The sequence below is a fragment of the Mustela lutreola genome, chromosome 4 (assembly GCF_030435805.1).
Source record: "Mustela lutreola isolate mMusLut2 chromosome 4, mMusLut2.pri, whole genome shotgun sequence".
In the NCBI taxonomy this organism is placed as follows: Eukaryota; Metazoa; Chordata; class Mammalia; order Carnivora; family Mustelidae; genus Mustela; species Mustela lutreola.
The window spans coordinates 114,303,896-114,320,198 of record NC_081293.1 but is presented as its reverse complement, the minus strand read 5'-3'; the positions used below and the strand labels follow the sequence as shown (position 1 = coordinate 114,320,198).

Sequence of the window (16,303 nt, the reverse complement as noted above, 5' to 3'; positions counted from 1 at the left end):
ACAAGGTGCCTTTAGTCATTAGGACCACTGGTGTCATACCTGATCGACAGACTCCTGTGTAGCTCAGGTGATTGGTGTGTGACATCTAGAGTGGTGCCATTCCAGATAGCCACCACCACCCAAACATGGCAATGGACCAGTGGAACTGTGGGTAGCTGAAAAGTTCAATTGTAAATTTGATTTAACTTAAAAAAATTTGGTGGGGGGAGCACCTGGGAGGCTCAGTCAAACATCTGCCTTCAGCTCAGATCATGATTCCAGGGTCCTGGCATCAAGAACCGCGACGGGCTCCCTGCTCGGCGGGGCATCTGCTTCTCTCTCGCCCTTCGCCTGCTGCTCCCCCTTATGCTTTGGTCTCACTATCTCTCTGTCGAATAAATAACACCACCTTAAAAATTTTTTTTAGTTAAATTAACCACCCGTAGCTGGTGGCTGCTGCACTGGCCACTGCGTCTGGAGCCTTGCTTCCCCAAGTGCGGTGTGCAGACTAGCAACACAGGACCCTCTGGAAGTTTGTTAGAAATGCAAAATATTTCCAACTCCACTCGCAGTTCCCGAGGTACACCCACAGTGTACAAGACTGCCAGGGGGTTCCCACGCACATTCAAGTTTGGAAAGCCCTGACTTAGAGTAGAGTAGGGGGTCTTATTTAAAGTCGTGTAAAAGTTAGCCTATCTATGTATGTGTAGGGGTGTGTGGGTGTGTCCATACACACTTGCTCTCTTTCCTTCCCCATACGGCAACATCCATACTTATTCCTTCATTTTTTCAATTCATGATCCAAAAACCGAGGTTTTAGCCTACAGGAATATGGCCCTATAAATCAGGAAGGTAGATTTCCCTGATCAGACAGAACCGTGCAGTAATCCTTGGCTCCGCAGGCACACCCTTCAGCTTGCGGAGGGCAGAACCCAGCCCCTCACAGCTTGGAGCTCCTCCACTGTGCTGTCACTTCCTCACAGTGGCAGCTACACAGCACTGTCTCTGCCTCTGAATACTGCACACACACACATCCGTACAGACTAGAATAACACACACACACACACAGATCTTTGTTAATGCAAGATTGGCCACAAAAAGCATCCTGGTCCAAATGGCAGCTTGTGCTCGTTTGTAGTGTGTGGCACAGCTGGTCAAGTTTTAAGTACATGTGCTACTGTGGGTGCTAATTTTTTGGCTGGACTCAAGTCGGAAGTATTCTTTTATTAGTGTAATTAGAGGCTGTCTGGTTACTCTCTGCAACATGAAACCATGAACAGAAACAGGTGGTAATATGTGTGTGATTATTTAGCTTCTTAGTTAACAGTGCTGAGTTTTTATCATAAAAAATAAGGGTCTTTTATTATTTCTTTTAGGCAAAAACGGAGAACACAAGGTATATGTACATGGAGGACGAGGCTCACAGAAATGTCTCCCCTTTGTTAACAGCAACAAAATGTCCTGACGTCGAAGCTAAGGCAATGATTTATTCCAAGCTGGCAAATCCCGGGGTTAGACGGGCGGTCCCCGAGTCTCAAGGTGGCACGAAGACTCAGCCTTGAATCCTCTCTTGCCCAGGGGTGTTTACAAGGAAACACACACAAGCTGGCAGGGGGCTAATGCAGTGGGCAAACGAACTCATGCCACAGGGCTCTAAGTATTCCCCGGATGAAGACCACGTTTCTAAGTTTAGCCTCCCCACCCCCAGTAATGTAAATTTATAAATGCAGAGCTACTGGAGGCATCTGCATTAGGCAGTTAGGTCCCCTTCGTGAGCCCTTTTTCACTCATCAGTCTGACGAAGGAAAGTAACTTGCTAGCACTGGAAAGCACCAACAGTCCAACGTATATTTAACAAATTGGGCTTCTATAGGCCAGAAGATTCTGTAGAAACTAGCCAGCTGAGAGGGTTCTTTCCCATGAGCTCTCTAATCCTTTTTCATCTCTGCACTGTGATGGATGCCATTAACACACAAGGGCTGAAAACCAGTTCTCAGTCTTCCACAGGGCATGTTCCTGGTAGGGAAGCTCTTCTCCGTTGCTCTCTCCAGAAAGCGCGCAGGGAAGCAAGTGAGGGATGCTACGGGAAGAATAACCCTGAATCCAGTCCAATTGGTCCAACCACCGTAGAGCCTGACACGCAACTAGGGTATCCTCGTGATATCTTCACACCCGCGCAGGACACCTCTTTGTGTGGACACCATCTCTGAGGACCCCTCATTCACTTCGTTCCTTGCCCTCAGTCTGGGCCAAGGTTCTCATTCGCGCTCGGTTTTAGAGAATTTATATGATTAATATATAACTAGTAGAAAGGAGTTTTAAAAAATATTTATTATATTTTGTTCTAGAAATGGTAGAAAATAAAAATCAGTGTACTGATGTCACACACACCCTTGGCAAGGCCCGTGTACCCTCTCATGCCAGAGACAAGTCTCACACAATGCCAGAAACGTAAACACCTACGCGGCAGGTGACAGAGGCCGATGCTGCTGATTGGAGGAGCCCTTGTGAAGGTTTAAAGTTTTCTTCTCTGCTGTCACTCATTTTGGGGCAAATAACCAGTCCAGTGTAAGGAGTTCTGAACATAAAAGGCACCTAGAGTAAAAATCAGACCTTGACTAATAAAAATAGCTGCATGTGTTTACCTTGAGGAAAAAAAAGCCCTATCAACCCAACCTTCCGCAAGGCGATGAGAAAATAAACGCAAAGCTATAGCAACTGAAAGGTCTCTCACCACTTGCCTCAACCTGGTGCAGGAGTGAGATGATGACACAGTCACGTGTGCGTCTATAGACATGGCGATGTTTTATCATCATTTCAATAAGCACGAGTACTGTACTTGTAGTAATAGGTGGGTGGGGGGTGCTACTCAAGATTTGTTGCCTTTTCTCTTAAAATGCATCACTGAGTACTCCATTCATGGATACATTAAAAGTTCATTTCCATTAAGAATGTAGCAAAAACCTAAAACTGCAACTTTAAACCAAAGTCCTTTTAAAATTATTATAAAGCCAGGAAAGCTGACATTTTACTATGATTTAAGCACCTGAAATATATTCTGATCAATTTATATCCTCTGAGCTAGAATTAGGATCCTCAGGATTTGTATATGTGTACAAATACTGCAAATTAAGCTAATAAAAACCTGAAAAAATACAAATAATCTTTAACTACAAAGATCTAACGTACACCTATGGGTCTGTACTAAGAGAAAAAGGAACAGGGAGCCGGCGAACACTCGTGCGCATCTTCTAACCCTGGGGGAGAAGGACTCAGCGGAGCCAGGTGGTATTCAGCTGGGTCTGGTTCTTGATGCTGGTATCCATTTTTAGCACTTCGCGAATGGCCATGGTAGCGTAGGTAGAGGGAGGGAGAGAAAAATCCATCTTCAGAGCTCTGTATTTGCCTTCTGCCAGGCAAGAGAGAAGAGAACAGTCAGAAAAGGCAGGCAGCGGCAGACAGACCGGGGCGAGTCCTAGCGTCTGTACAGAAAGAAAACCACCTCACTCCTTGCCTCAGGCGCTACTTCCCGTGGGGCCTCCGAGAATAAACGTGGAAGTGAGATCTGGCAGTATGGGATCCAGCTGAATCCCTATGGTGATTCTACCTGGAACCTTCATAAAAAGGGCAGGCGACACAAAAGCAGTAGGGTGGAAACAGACAAAGGAATGGTGGCAAAACTTTGACGATGACAAGGCAAATTTCATGTGCTAGACTCCGTTCCTGGACTTTCACTCACCTGTGTTAACTTGGGGGGACGTGGGGGGGCGGTGGAGGAAATATTCGATCACCTAACACCACAACCTTCTATAACGTTCCTTCATTCTCAGCAAAATCTACCGTTTTAATTATTAAAGTATAACCATGAAACTAAGATGACAAAACACAAAATAGAAGTCACTGAGCTGGTAGAAGGTGGTGATGATTTTTTTTTTTTTAAAGATTTTTTTTTTTTTTTAAATTTATTTAGTCAGAGAGAGAGAGCGAGAGCGAGCACAGGCAGACAGAGTGGCAGACAGAGTCAGAGGGAGAAGCAGGCTCCCCGTGGAGCAAGGAGCCCGATGTGGGACTTGATCCCAGAACGCCGGGATCATGACCTGAGCTGAAGGCAGCTGCTTAACCAACTGAGCCACCCAGGCGTCCCAAAGGTGGTGATGATTTTAAGAGGTGTTTTTTTTCTTTCTTTTCAAAGGCTTTATTCATTTATTTGAGAGAGACAGACAGAGACAGAGCACAAGGAGGGTTAGCAGCAGGCGGAGGGAGGAGCAGATTCCCAGCCGAGCAGGGAGACCAACTCGGGGCTCGATCCCTGGACCCTGGGATCATGACCCGAGTCAAAGGCAGACACTTAACTGAGCCACCCCAGATGCCCCAAGAATTTTTGTTTTGTTTTTTAAAGATTTTATTTATTTGACAGAGAAAGAGAGAGAGAGAAAGAGTGAGTACAAGCAAGGGGAGGGGTAGGCAGAGGGAGAAGCAGGGAGCCCAATGTGGGGCTCGAACCCAGGACACTGAGATCATGACCTGAACCAAAGGCAGATGCTTAACCTACTGAACCACCTAAGTGCCCCCCAACAGTTTTTTCTTTATGTTTTGGATTGGGAAAACATTTCACAATTGACACAGAACTGACGGCTGAGTAAACTTACCAGAAGGAAACACTGGTGGTGGTTTCCCTTCCAGGTTGTCCACATCTGTGTTGAAGAGTGGGATTTTAGGATCATCGTATGCAACGACTTCCCTTCAAAACACAGAAAGGAAGAGAAGTGTGAATGTGCACTGCCATAAACGGTTATTAAGCTGCTCATTGCCATTTGCTTAGAAAGAAAAACACATAGGCCTGCTGGAAATAATTCTGGGTGGAACTACTCGTTAACAGGACAGGACCAGATCTTTCATGAGTATTGCCTTTACATCACTATATGGTAAGGTGACAAAGGATGCCAGCCTCTGTAAAAACAAAAAAACAAAAAACAAAAAAAAACCCACAATATATTTCCTTGGGACAGAAATTCTTTTTATATGTAACTGATAAGTAGTAAACTTCACTTTGCACAGATGTGAAATGAATTAATAATGGCATTTATGTTTTCTCCAGAGTGGTTTTCACTACTAACACTGTAGTTACTCAGAGGAACTGTTCTCTGGAGTGGGGAGGACCAAGTCCAACCCTGCCAACCTTACCCCACAACCCAGGAAGAGAGAAGGAGATGGAGAGAGGAAAGAGAACTTTCTGGCAATGGACAACTAACTCAAGATCCAATTTTAAAAATTATCAAATAAAGCTTTGGTTCACATTAGGTACTGAAATATTTTAAATGAGTTAATACATATATACTTTTTTCTCTTTAGAAACTGTTATTAAAACAAACAGATCAGTGTTTGGAACTCACAGCTAATTCTTTTTTTTTTTAAAGATTTTATTTATTTATTAGACAGAGATCACAAGTAGGCAGAGAGGCAGGCAGAGAGAGAGGGAAGCAGGCACCCTGCCGAGCAGAGAGCCCGATGTGGGACTCGATCCCAGGACCCTGAGATCACGACCTGAGCCGAAGGCAGTGGTTTAACCCACTGAGCCACCCAGGCGCCCCTCACAGCTAATTCTGAATAAAGGTAGCTTGTTCAGCAATAGCTCTGTTGCAAATCTCAATGTTTAAAAGATTTCTTTCTTTTTATTTGGGAGGAGGGGAGGAGCCTCAAGCAGACTCTGGAGCCAGACGCAAGGCTCAATGTCACCACCCTGAGATCATGACCTGAGCTAAAATCGAGCTGAATGCTTAACTAACTGAGCCACCCAGGTGCCCCAACAAATCTCAATTTTTTATTAATAGGGAAAAGTTTATTCTCTGCACATTTCTTCAATAATTTAGCAAGGTCAATAAAATGTAAACTTTAAACACTTTCACTCATTTGTTTTCTGATGACTTGAAAAATCCCAAGTAATAGCAATAATAATGGTAATAATAGCAAATAGCACTTCTACACCAGATTGTAAATGATGGAAAATACACAGGAGATGCAAAAGCTTTCAGTCTCACATAATTCAGTTCTGTATCATTCCAGACGATCACTCACCAACTGACATTCTGAGGACGAATAATGATCTTTCGGTAGGCCCCTGATAAGGAATAATCTCGAATTTTGTGTCTCATGTTGTCAATATCCAGATTGTCTGCTGTGAGCATTTCCCTGTAGGCTTCGCTGACTATAAAATACAAAAAGTTAGTTGGAATGCAGCATGCCAGCAAGCTATCTTCAGTTAGACTATGAAGAGAGTAACATGTACATTCAGTTAGATCGTCCTAACAAAATCAGATATTCCTCTAATGTATAATCCAGCCTGTCTTGACAAAACCAAAATCCCTCTAATGTATGATCCAGCCTGTCCTCTGGAATCGAAATTTAGGGACTTACTCCCACAAGTAGGAGTCTGCAGCTTAGTTTGGACCAACTTGTAAGTTATCTCTTGCGAGCAGCCACAGTATCTGGGGCATAGGTTCTTAAGCTAACTACAAGAGCATTTCCTCCGAAGTTGTTAACCTACAATTTATACATGCTTAGAGCTGGAAGAGACCACACACATGGCCTCAGACTCTTTCTAGAAGAAGGCAGATATAAATTATATATATAAGAGACCTGGGAAAACCATCTGGGCTCAGCCTCACACCTGATGTGGGAATATCCAAAAGAGACCGTCATTCAGCCTTGCTTGCATGTGGCCAGTTACTGGTCACCACTTCCTTGTGAGAAACACAATTGTTAGAAAGTCCCTTATTCCGGACTATAATCTGTCTTCTTAGAACTTCCGCTGACTGCTTTGGAACATAGCGGATTCACTGCCCTCATGTACTCATGAGTACTCACGAGTACTGGCCCTTTAAGCCGTTTCTTCTCTAGGTCACACACCTGTTCCTTCAACTGTCCCTCCTCTGCCGTTTCTGTACTCCTCACAAAACACTCAATTGGCCTCAGAGTAGCAGTCTGAGGCTATTAAGAACTCCAGATACTTTATGTAGACTACTATCAAACTAGGCCTTTACAAAAACACTATCTACATTAAACCCTATTCAATACCTTCAGCAGTTCTTTTCAAAAAACTTATTTTTCATACAATTAGTATTAACCATTCTGGGTAAAAGAATCTGCAAACATGATAAACAGGTTTCTTGATTCAAGTTATTCATAAAAAATGCTGGGTAGACCAGCGTGAAGGAAAGACTCCCTCACAACACACCCATGAGACAACAGGGATCCCTACACTGAGCACAGCTGGCCGCTGTGTGCGCGTGTGTTACCCATCCATCCATGTGCCTGACCTGCCAGCCATGCAGTCTGTGAGCCCCTGTCCTGGCCACAAGGTTTCCATGAATGGCCTGGTCAAAGGCTGTGCTGAATTTATGTCTTAACTGGCATTAGCCCATAATTCTGATCCTGAGAGGTACAAGAAAGAAGAAAAGAACGCTCACTTTTTCTTTCTTGGAAAGAGAGCAAGTGTGGGTCTGAGCATCTTAAGTGCTTTCCTTCTCGCTAGTTCCCAGTGTCAGTGTGTCCTCGGGGCCTCGCTGCAATGTCAGGCTAGGCAGACCACTCCCCGCTCCCTCCCTCGTCTCCCCAGTCCTTCTCTCTTCCTTGTCTCTGTTCTTGCCCCTCAGCAAAGTCAGCCTCGGAAGTAACAGGAGCACAGCAGTTTGACTGTGTCAACCAACATGGAAGTGGCAGATAACTAACTTTTTTAAGTATCTGCATTATCAAAGAAGGGTGTTAATTTTTTTTTTTAAGATTTTATTTATTTATTTGACAGAGATCACAAGTAGGCAGAAGCAGGCAGAGAGAGAGGAGGAAGCAGGCTCCCTGCTGTGGGACTTGATCCCAGGACCCTGAGATCATGACCTGAGCCAAAGGCAGTGGCTTAACCCACTGAGCCACCCAGGAGCCCCAGAAGGATGTTAATATTGAATCATTCTCTAACTTGTACAATTTCAAGGAAAAGAACAATGACCAGGAAAACCATTCTGGTCCTTTGAGAGAAAAGATGGTTTTCATTTGTTGGTTCAAGTAGGCTCCAGTGTGGAGCCCAAACGTGGGGCCTGAACTCACAACCCTGAATTCAAGACCAGAGCTGCAATCAAGAGTCAGATGCTAATCAGCTGTGCCACCCAGGTGCTCCAAGAGAAAAGATTTTTTTTTTTTTTTTTTTACAAGAAATAACCTCCCACAGATCAGTTCTGGCTAAGGGTAAACTTCCAGGGTCAGATCCATCAAGCTGGTCCCATGCTCAGAGCTGCCTTCTTTTTTCCAATTTCTGAATCCCTGAAGAACCAAAGTTTCAGTCCACAACCCCCATCCCTAATTCATGAAGATAAGGGAAGTAAATCCTAACAGCCTATGGGGAATGGGAAATAAGGGAAGTGAATGCTCACTTTTCACTCCATAAACTTCTGCTCGTTGACTTTTAAAACACAGTAAGCAGGTATTACTTCCATGGTTATCAAAGAAAAAAGGCTGAAGGAAGGTAAAGTCGAACTATCCATTCACTTTCTCAATGACTTTTTTCAAAGCCTTCCTATCCTTTATAAGAATTAGTGGATTTCAGAAATTTAAATGATGCCACTAATAACAGCAACACTAGGAACAATAATACCACCACTACTAAACTCCCCATTACTGCTGCCACCACCACCACCATTTTGTTTCTCAATTTTAATTATTCAGGGGGGCCTGGCTGGAGTAATCAGTAGATCAAGGGATTTTTGATCTTGGGGTTATAAGTCTGAGCCCCATGTTGGGTGTAGAGACTTCTTAAAAATAAAAAAAAAATAATTTATCTATCTGAATACATCCCTTCCTGGGGGACTTTATATATAAATATGATTTATAAATGCTTGAAATTGAAACATTTTCAAGTCTGATGGAAATCAAAGTTCTAAAATTCTATTTCAAGTACTGATTACTTTTCCCTCCTCTCTCTACTCTTCACAGCCAATGGCTTAAATATGTCAAACTTTGTTTGGACTGTTTTCCCCAAATAGGGAACTTACTTTTATGCTTTGGGTAGATAACATCAAAACCTGGCAAGGGCATTACCACATCATGGATGGAGTAATTATTAACATCTTCTTCATCGATGTAGGTAGCTGTTGCTGCAAATTCACAAAGAGAAATTGAGAAAAATAGTGAAAATAGGTAATATTTTCATGAGCCTGAGCTTCTAAAATTATACACATCTAAGAAGTCAGAAGGGCAAGCTGACATGGCTGAGTGGCCTACAAAGCTTAAGAAATGAAGTTAGAGATCTTTTTGTCTTTTCTGCTCTACCCAAGAAATAAAAACCATGGACTGAGAATAAGTGGGAAGCCAAAAAAAAAAAAAAATGTATTTCTCAGCTGCACCCTCAATTTTTTAGAATGTTTGCATTAAATGATTAGCTCCTTTATAAACACTATAAAATACCATCTAGAATTCTATCATCAATGGATGCATTTTGCTAAGAGAATAATTTTAAAAAATCCATCTGCATTTAGAGAATGAAATGTAATGGCACATGGGACATCAAAATACACTGGATGTAATCAACACTAAATGAGGTTAAATACTATTAATTTAGGATAATTAACATTTCTCAACAGAAACCTGGATCTCTCAGGCATACATGCAGACGAGCAGGCTATGTCTGCAGACAGTAGAAGGACAGGTGGGTAGGCCAAAAGGAAGTGGACTGTGGAAACAGGCAGATCTTGATTCTGAATCCCTGCCTTTTCTTTCTTTCTTTTTTTTTTTTATTTTTATTTTTTTTTTTTTTTTTTTTTTTTTTTTTTTTTTTTTTTTTTTTTAAATTTTTTTAATTCTATTTATTTTATTTGACAGAGAGAGAGATCACAAGTAGGCAGAGAGGCAGGCAGAGACAGAGGGGGAAGCAGGCTCCCTGCTGAGCAGAAAGCCCGATGCGGGGCTCGATCCCAGGACCCTGAGATCATGACCTGAGCCGAAGGCAGCAGCTCAATCCACTGAGCCACCCAGGCGCTCCTTTTCTTTTTTTTTTTTAAAGATTTTATTTATTTATTTGACAGACAGAGATCACAAGTAGGCAGAAAGGGTGGGGGAAGCAGGCTCCCTGTTGAGCAGAAAGCCCGATGTGGGGCTCGATCCCAGGACCCTGAGATCATGATCCAAGCCAAAGGCAGAGGCGCCCCCGCTTTTCTTTCTTTAACCAGCCGTGGAACCCTGTGAACCTCGTCTGAAGAACAGAGAGAATACTTCACAGCATACTATGAACTTTAAACCAGAAAATGCAGACAAAGGGCTTAGCACAGGGCCTGGCCCGTGGTGGGAGGGCTTGGCATCAGAGGGATCATCTGTGTGTCTTATGAATGCTTTGGGCACAGGGTATGCACTAAATGTCTGTTATATCATGGCCGGTATGTAAAGCAGGCTCCAGCTGAGTGTTGACTTAAAGAAACTCTTTGAAATTGGCAGACAACAGCTGAGAGGCTGAGGTATATCCAGAAGTAGAGAGGAGTATTTGCAAGACCCAGATTACAGTTTGGAAAAAGATTTAAGGCAACACTGAATCCAAATCTTATTCTAGCTGAGAAAATGAAGGCCCAGAGACCCAGAGAGAGTTAGGCACTTTTTCAAATTGGAGATTATTCCTTTGACAGAGAGAGAGACAGAGCACAAGCAGGGGGAGTGGCAGGCAGAGGGAGAAGCAGACTCCCCACTGAGCCGGGAGCCCGATACAGGGCTAGATCCCAGGACTGCAGGATCATGACCTGAGCCAAAGGCAGACACTTAACAAACTGAGCCACCCAGGAGCCCCTAACTAGATATATATTTTCATTAAAGACACAGGTCCAAACTGTTCAACCCAAGTTTACAACGTCTTTCCATTTCAACCTTACCAGACATCTCTCTCTCTTTAGTTGGCCAGGTTGCATTTTAAGCACTAGTGTTAAACAGCTAAGCCTAGTTGGATGGAATGAGGCTATCTGCCTTTTTACCTCCTTTGAGAACAAGGTCTCCTGGAACAGGCTTCAGTCCATACTCTTCTATTCTCTTGCTTACCATGTTATTCCACACATAGCTTTGATAGCTATGAATATACATCAGGCGATTATTTCTTGGTATCTGGAAGGAAGAAAAAAATGGGCAAGGAAAAAAAATACACATTCTGAGTATTAGAAGTACTGTACTTTCCAAGACATCTCATTGGTTTAGTGGTGACCCTAGGATAAGCAGCTCATACGCTGAATGGGTAGAAACTGAGTGACGCACAGCAACCAGTGTGAGGGACAGAGCCCCTGTGCCTACGGGTGCTCAGTCGCTCTGACTTCAGCAGCTGCCAGGCATTCATGCAGTGAAGGCAACTCCGGGAGACCCTATACCCTGATTCAAAGACACAGCACTCTGACTGCAGAAATTGACATGTCACTTACAGAGCAGACCAGGCATCCTTCCTGATTAATTCCATGGAAGGAGAAAACCTAAAGGACTGAACGGACAACTAATTTAATGCAGCAAAAACGCTGTTTTGTTTCCCTGGGGAAGAGTAGATAAGACAGAAGGTGAAGAGTTAAACTTCAGTCTCTTCTGGGTTACAGGTATCCGAATGCTAGCAAAGGCCACGCGTGCCAAGACGGGACCCACTGCTGAACCACCACGAAGAAACCAAACTAAAATGTGATCATTTAGACCACTCCTCGTGCAGCTTCTTAGGCAGGTCAGAGGGCTGAACCTGGAGAATGACCAAGAAACGAACTCTAACATGGTCTGTGAATTTCTGAAGTACCAAAATGGCTAATTTTAATTTTCTCGTGGATAGTATCTTCCACTTCAATGCTCTCCTCATGCCCTCAACGTTAATAGTTACTGCCAACATTTCCTTCACCCACCCTCCGCCCCCATCACCGTTCAGGGCACAAACAAGGATCACTCTGGTTAGAGATCACCAAAGGATCCTTATTTACCTTCTGCTCTCTCAAAATTTAGTAAAACATTTAAAGAAAAAATTTAAAAAGCATTAAGCCACCTCAAGTCATTCGCCTGACTTCACAAATAGGACTCACTATGCCAAACGCAGAGACTATATTCTTCATTCCATATTTTGAAAGTCCTCGAAGCAGCTGCCCTTCCACACACCTTTTGACAGGAAGTTTTCTGAGGGCAGCGGCTGGGTCTTTGGTCTTCGCCCACTCTTCTCTGCACTTAACCAAGTAGCCCTTTTCAGCTGGGAGGGAAGAAAAGCTGTGATTAAAATAAATTATTGACAGGCAGGTTTCCGTAACTTAATGTGCTGCCGAGAGAACACAAAATTAGAAATGGCTCTCTGTGCTTCAGGTACTCTGAACAGCTTCTGCTCACCTGAGAACAGCCACCAGAACGTGACAAGGCAGGACAGGCAGAGTGCACTGAACCAGCCAGCTCTGTCCACCTTCTGCCACCCCAGGATTTAAACACCATTACTGTTCCATAACAATGGCTGAGTCACAAGACAAAACCCAGGTAGTCCTTTCTTCCTTCTCCTTCTCTACTGGGTGGGCAAATTTAAGAGGCCACTCTCCTTAAAATTAGACAACTTTATCTCTTTTAATTTGGAAACGGTTATCCAAAGGGCATACCTGTTTTGATAATTTGTACAGGTTTTTTCTTTCTTTTTTTTTTTTTTTTTTTTTTTTAAAGATTTTATTTATTTATTTGACAGAGGGAGATCACAAGTAGGCAGAGAGGCAGGCAGAGAGAGAGAGGAGGAAGCAGGCTCCCCGCTGAGCAGAGAGCCCGATGCGGGACTCGATCCCAGGACCCTGAGATCATGACCTGAGCCGAAGGCAGCGGCTTAACCCACTGAGCCACCCAGGCGCCCCTCTTTTTTTTTTTTTTAAAGAGGCACTACGCCCAGCACAGAGCCCAAAGTGGGGCTCCAACTCAGGACCCTGAGATCAAGAACTGCGCTGAAATCAAAAGTCAGACCCTTAACTGACTGAGCCACCTAGGCGCCCTTGTACAGAAGCACTGAAATATTTTTTTCATACAGTATGAATGTAGAGGTACTTTCTGGGAAGTTCCTGACAAACTCTTTAAACTAAAAATCCTCAACATTTTTTGGCCCAGTTTTTACATTCTATCACACTATGCTTAAAAATTAACTACAAGTGAAATGTGCCTGCATTCCTGAATGTTCAGAGATTTAACAGAGCACAGGGAAAAGGAAATACATGTATTCATTTATGAATGAATAAATTACATGAGCTAAACTGCTGAAAACAGGATATAAGTTATAAATCTCACATCTATATATATATACACACAGAATTTATGAAAAATGAACCATCTTTTTATTTTACTATAAAAACAATCTTGAAAATTCTGAAATAACGACCCCCAGTAAGCACACATACTTTTTATTCAAAGCAATTCCACAAATACTTAACAAAATATTCTATTTCTTTCATTAACATGAATTTTATTCATACCTCCAGAACGGGGTTTCAATATTAAATCCATGACTTCAGTCCAGGAATTCTGCAGGATAGCTCTAAAATTAAACATCATTGATTTTACTTAATTTTGCAGTAAGATGTATTTTATATGTCAAAATCTGTGCAGTCACAAATCATATTAACTGTCTATATTTTATTAAATGCAACAGTGAGCTGGAAAACTAATATAATGATAAAGGTTTCAAACGTAAATGCCAAAAGAACTTAAAAACGAGAGAACAAAATGAAGAGCATATTCACTCATTAACATTCAGTATCACCCTCAGTTTTAAAATGCTAATAGTATAAATACTACCAACTCATCAAGCTGTTATACAAGGTATTATGTGTATAAATCAAAGTTAAGCCTTTCTGCACTAAAACTTATTTGAAACTTCTCAAGAAACTTCTCCCCCTTGTTAATACCTTCTTGCCTAGACAAACAGAATAAATAACACTTTATCCTTCCTTACTATTCTTGCCAAAATGGAAATACCTTTATTTTTACTGATTATAATATATGCTTCTTAAAAATTAAATAGTATGTAAGAAAGGTTACCTGTTATCTAACACTATCTAAATCAACACTTTAGAGAGTATTTTTTGTAACTTTTTTTTTTAAGATTTTATCTGAGAGCGAGCGAGCGAGCACCAGAAACTGAGAGGCAACGAGCGGTGGGGCTGGGGGGTGGACAGGGAAGGGAAGGGGCAGAGGGAGGAGCAGACTCCCCACTGAGCAGCGAGCCCCAGGTGGGACTTGATCCCAGGACTCTGGGATCATAACCTGACCCAAAGGCAGACGCTTAATCCACTAAGCCACCCAGGGTCCCCATTAAAGACTGTGGGGGTAGAACTCACAACCCCAAGATGAAGAGTCACATGCTGACTGAACCAACCAGGTGCCTCCATGATGTTTTTGATAAATCTGTAAGCATATCCAATTTTCCCTTTAACTTTTATTCCATTATATGTTGCCATACAAAAATTCTATTTCGGGTGTCTTACCTGAATTCTTCCAGCTAAGATTTCTGGTGTTGGAGTCATGCTTAGAAGGGCCTTCCCTAGTTAAGTGCCCAAATCTTGGTTTTGGCTCAAGTCATGATCTCATGATCCCATGACTGTGGGGTTGAGCTCCATAGCGAGCCCCAAGTCAGGCTCCATGCTCAGTGGGGAGTCTGCTTGAGATTTTCTCCTCCTCCTCCAGCGCCCTGCCTACTCACTTTTTCCCTCTCTCTAAAACTTTAAAAGAAGAAAGGCTTTCCCCACCAAAAGAATACCGAAATCCCTTCTACTAATTTTTGTTCTAGCTAACTGGGGTTTTTATTTTTCATATTTAAGAAACCTATATGGCATATTTTTGCATATTAAACTGTATAAAATGCTGTTTGTTATCCAATGATAGGATCATAGCGATTTTTTATCTACTAATGTGATTAATTACATAACAGACTCTTACTCCTGGCCATCCTTAACAGTCCTAGAAGAAGCCATGCTCTATCAGTCCTTCAATATTCTCCTGGATGACACATTATGCAACTGTCTAGACTATCCACAACACCTTCAGAGAGAGCAGAGAATGAGTTCAGGATGAGGCACTGGTCAGTCAGGTGGCAAAGAAGATGTCTGTGTTCAAAAACCCGTGACCTGGCTGGCCCCTTGATTTTGTAAATAGGTTTCTTGAAAACACCTGTGCTCCTCCCTGACGCATCGTATGTGACTCCTTCCACACTGTTTTAACAGCAGAGCTGAGCACCTGCTATGAACACTCCTTGGCCCACCAAGCCCAAGACATTTACTACTTGGCCCTTCAAAGAAAAAGTCTGCCAACGCGTGGTATACTATCAAGTTTCCTAAGATGCTGCCACATACATGAAAGTTCACTACCTAGTGCCGTATGAAATATGTGTAGATTTCATTTACAAGAGGCCATTCTATCTGGTCCTCTACACGTTAAGATGTTTCCTACTTTTCTTACGTTATCTTTCTTCCAACTTTTTTTAAAAAGATTATTTATTTATTTGACAGACAGAGATCACAAGTAGGCAGAGAGAGAGGGGGAAGCAGGCTCCCCGCTGAGCAGGATCCTGAGATCAAGACTCGAGCTGAAGGCACAGACCCAACCCACTGAGCCACCCTTTAATTGTATATAAAACACATAACATAAAACTCTTAATTTTAGCCATTTTTCAAGTGTACAGTTCTACGGTGCTGAGTGCATTCACACTGTAACCATCAGGACGACCTGCCCCTAGAACTTTCACATCTTCCTCAACTGAAACTCTGCTGTCTCTTGGCAACCACTGCTCCACTTCATGTATGAATCTATGCGAGTTTCATACTATGTATGAAACTATGCGAGTTACCTCAGGTAAGAGGATTTACACAGTTTTTGTCCTTCTGTGCCTGGCTTATTTCATTCAGCATGAAAGTCTTCAAGGTCTATGCATGTTGTAGCATGTGTCAGAGTCTCTTTCCTGTCAAAGCTGAAGGATTCTCCATTGTATCGATCTAACATGTCTTGGATCCATTCACCTGTTAATGGACACTTGATTGCGTCCACCTTTCGGCTGTTGTGAACACTGCTCTTAAAAACATGGGTGAGTAAATACTTGCTGAGTGTTCATGTTCAATTCTTCTGGGTAGACACTAAAAAATGGAATTTATGGATCATATGGTGATTCTACATTTGATGTTGTAAAGAATTACTGTATCATTTTCCATAGCAGCAGGCCCATTTTATATTCCCATTAGCAATGCACAAGGGTTCCTATTTTCCCACATCTTCACCAACAATTTATTTAATAATGGTCTAATGGGTATAAAAAATCATCTCATTATGGTTTTGATTTGTT

General features: G+C 42.5%; 1 protein-coding gene across 3 annotated transcripts in view; it reads right to left on the bottom strand.

Annotated features, from left to right (window-relative positions):
* Window positions 1-2,292: 2,292 nt before the first annotated feature.
* PUS7 (pseudouridine synthase 7) overlaps window positions 2,293-16,303 on the bottom strand; it is a 58,410-nt gene continuing 44,399 nt past the window's right edge. For 2 of the 3 annotated variants that reach the window (XM_059170854.1, XM_059170855.1), the window contains exons 10-16: window positions 13,446-13,507; window positions 12,042-12,202; window positions 10,977-11,103; window positions 9,018-9,119; window positions 6,055-6,184; window positions 4,629-4,720; window positions 2,293-3,388 (exon numbers count right to left, since the gene is read on the bottom strand). In XM_059170854.1, coding sequence (XP_059026837.1) covers window positions 3,252-3,388; window positions 4,629-4,720; window positions 6,055-6,184; window positions 9,018-9,119; window positions 10,977-11,103; window positions 12,042-12,202; window positions 13,446-13,507 — 811 coding nt within the window. In that variant the 3' untranslated portion in view covers window positions 2,293-3,251. Of the gene's footprint in view, window positions 3,389-4,628; window positions 4,721-6,053; window positions 6,185-8,399; window positions 8,482-9,017; window positions 9,120-10,976; window positions 11,104-12,041; window positions 12,203-13,445; window positions 13,508-16,303 lie in introns of those variants that run through there. The other variant, XR_009352800.1, reaches the window with a different exon arrangement.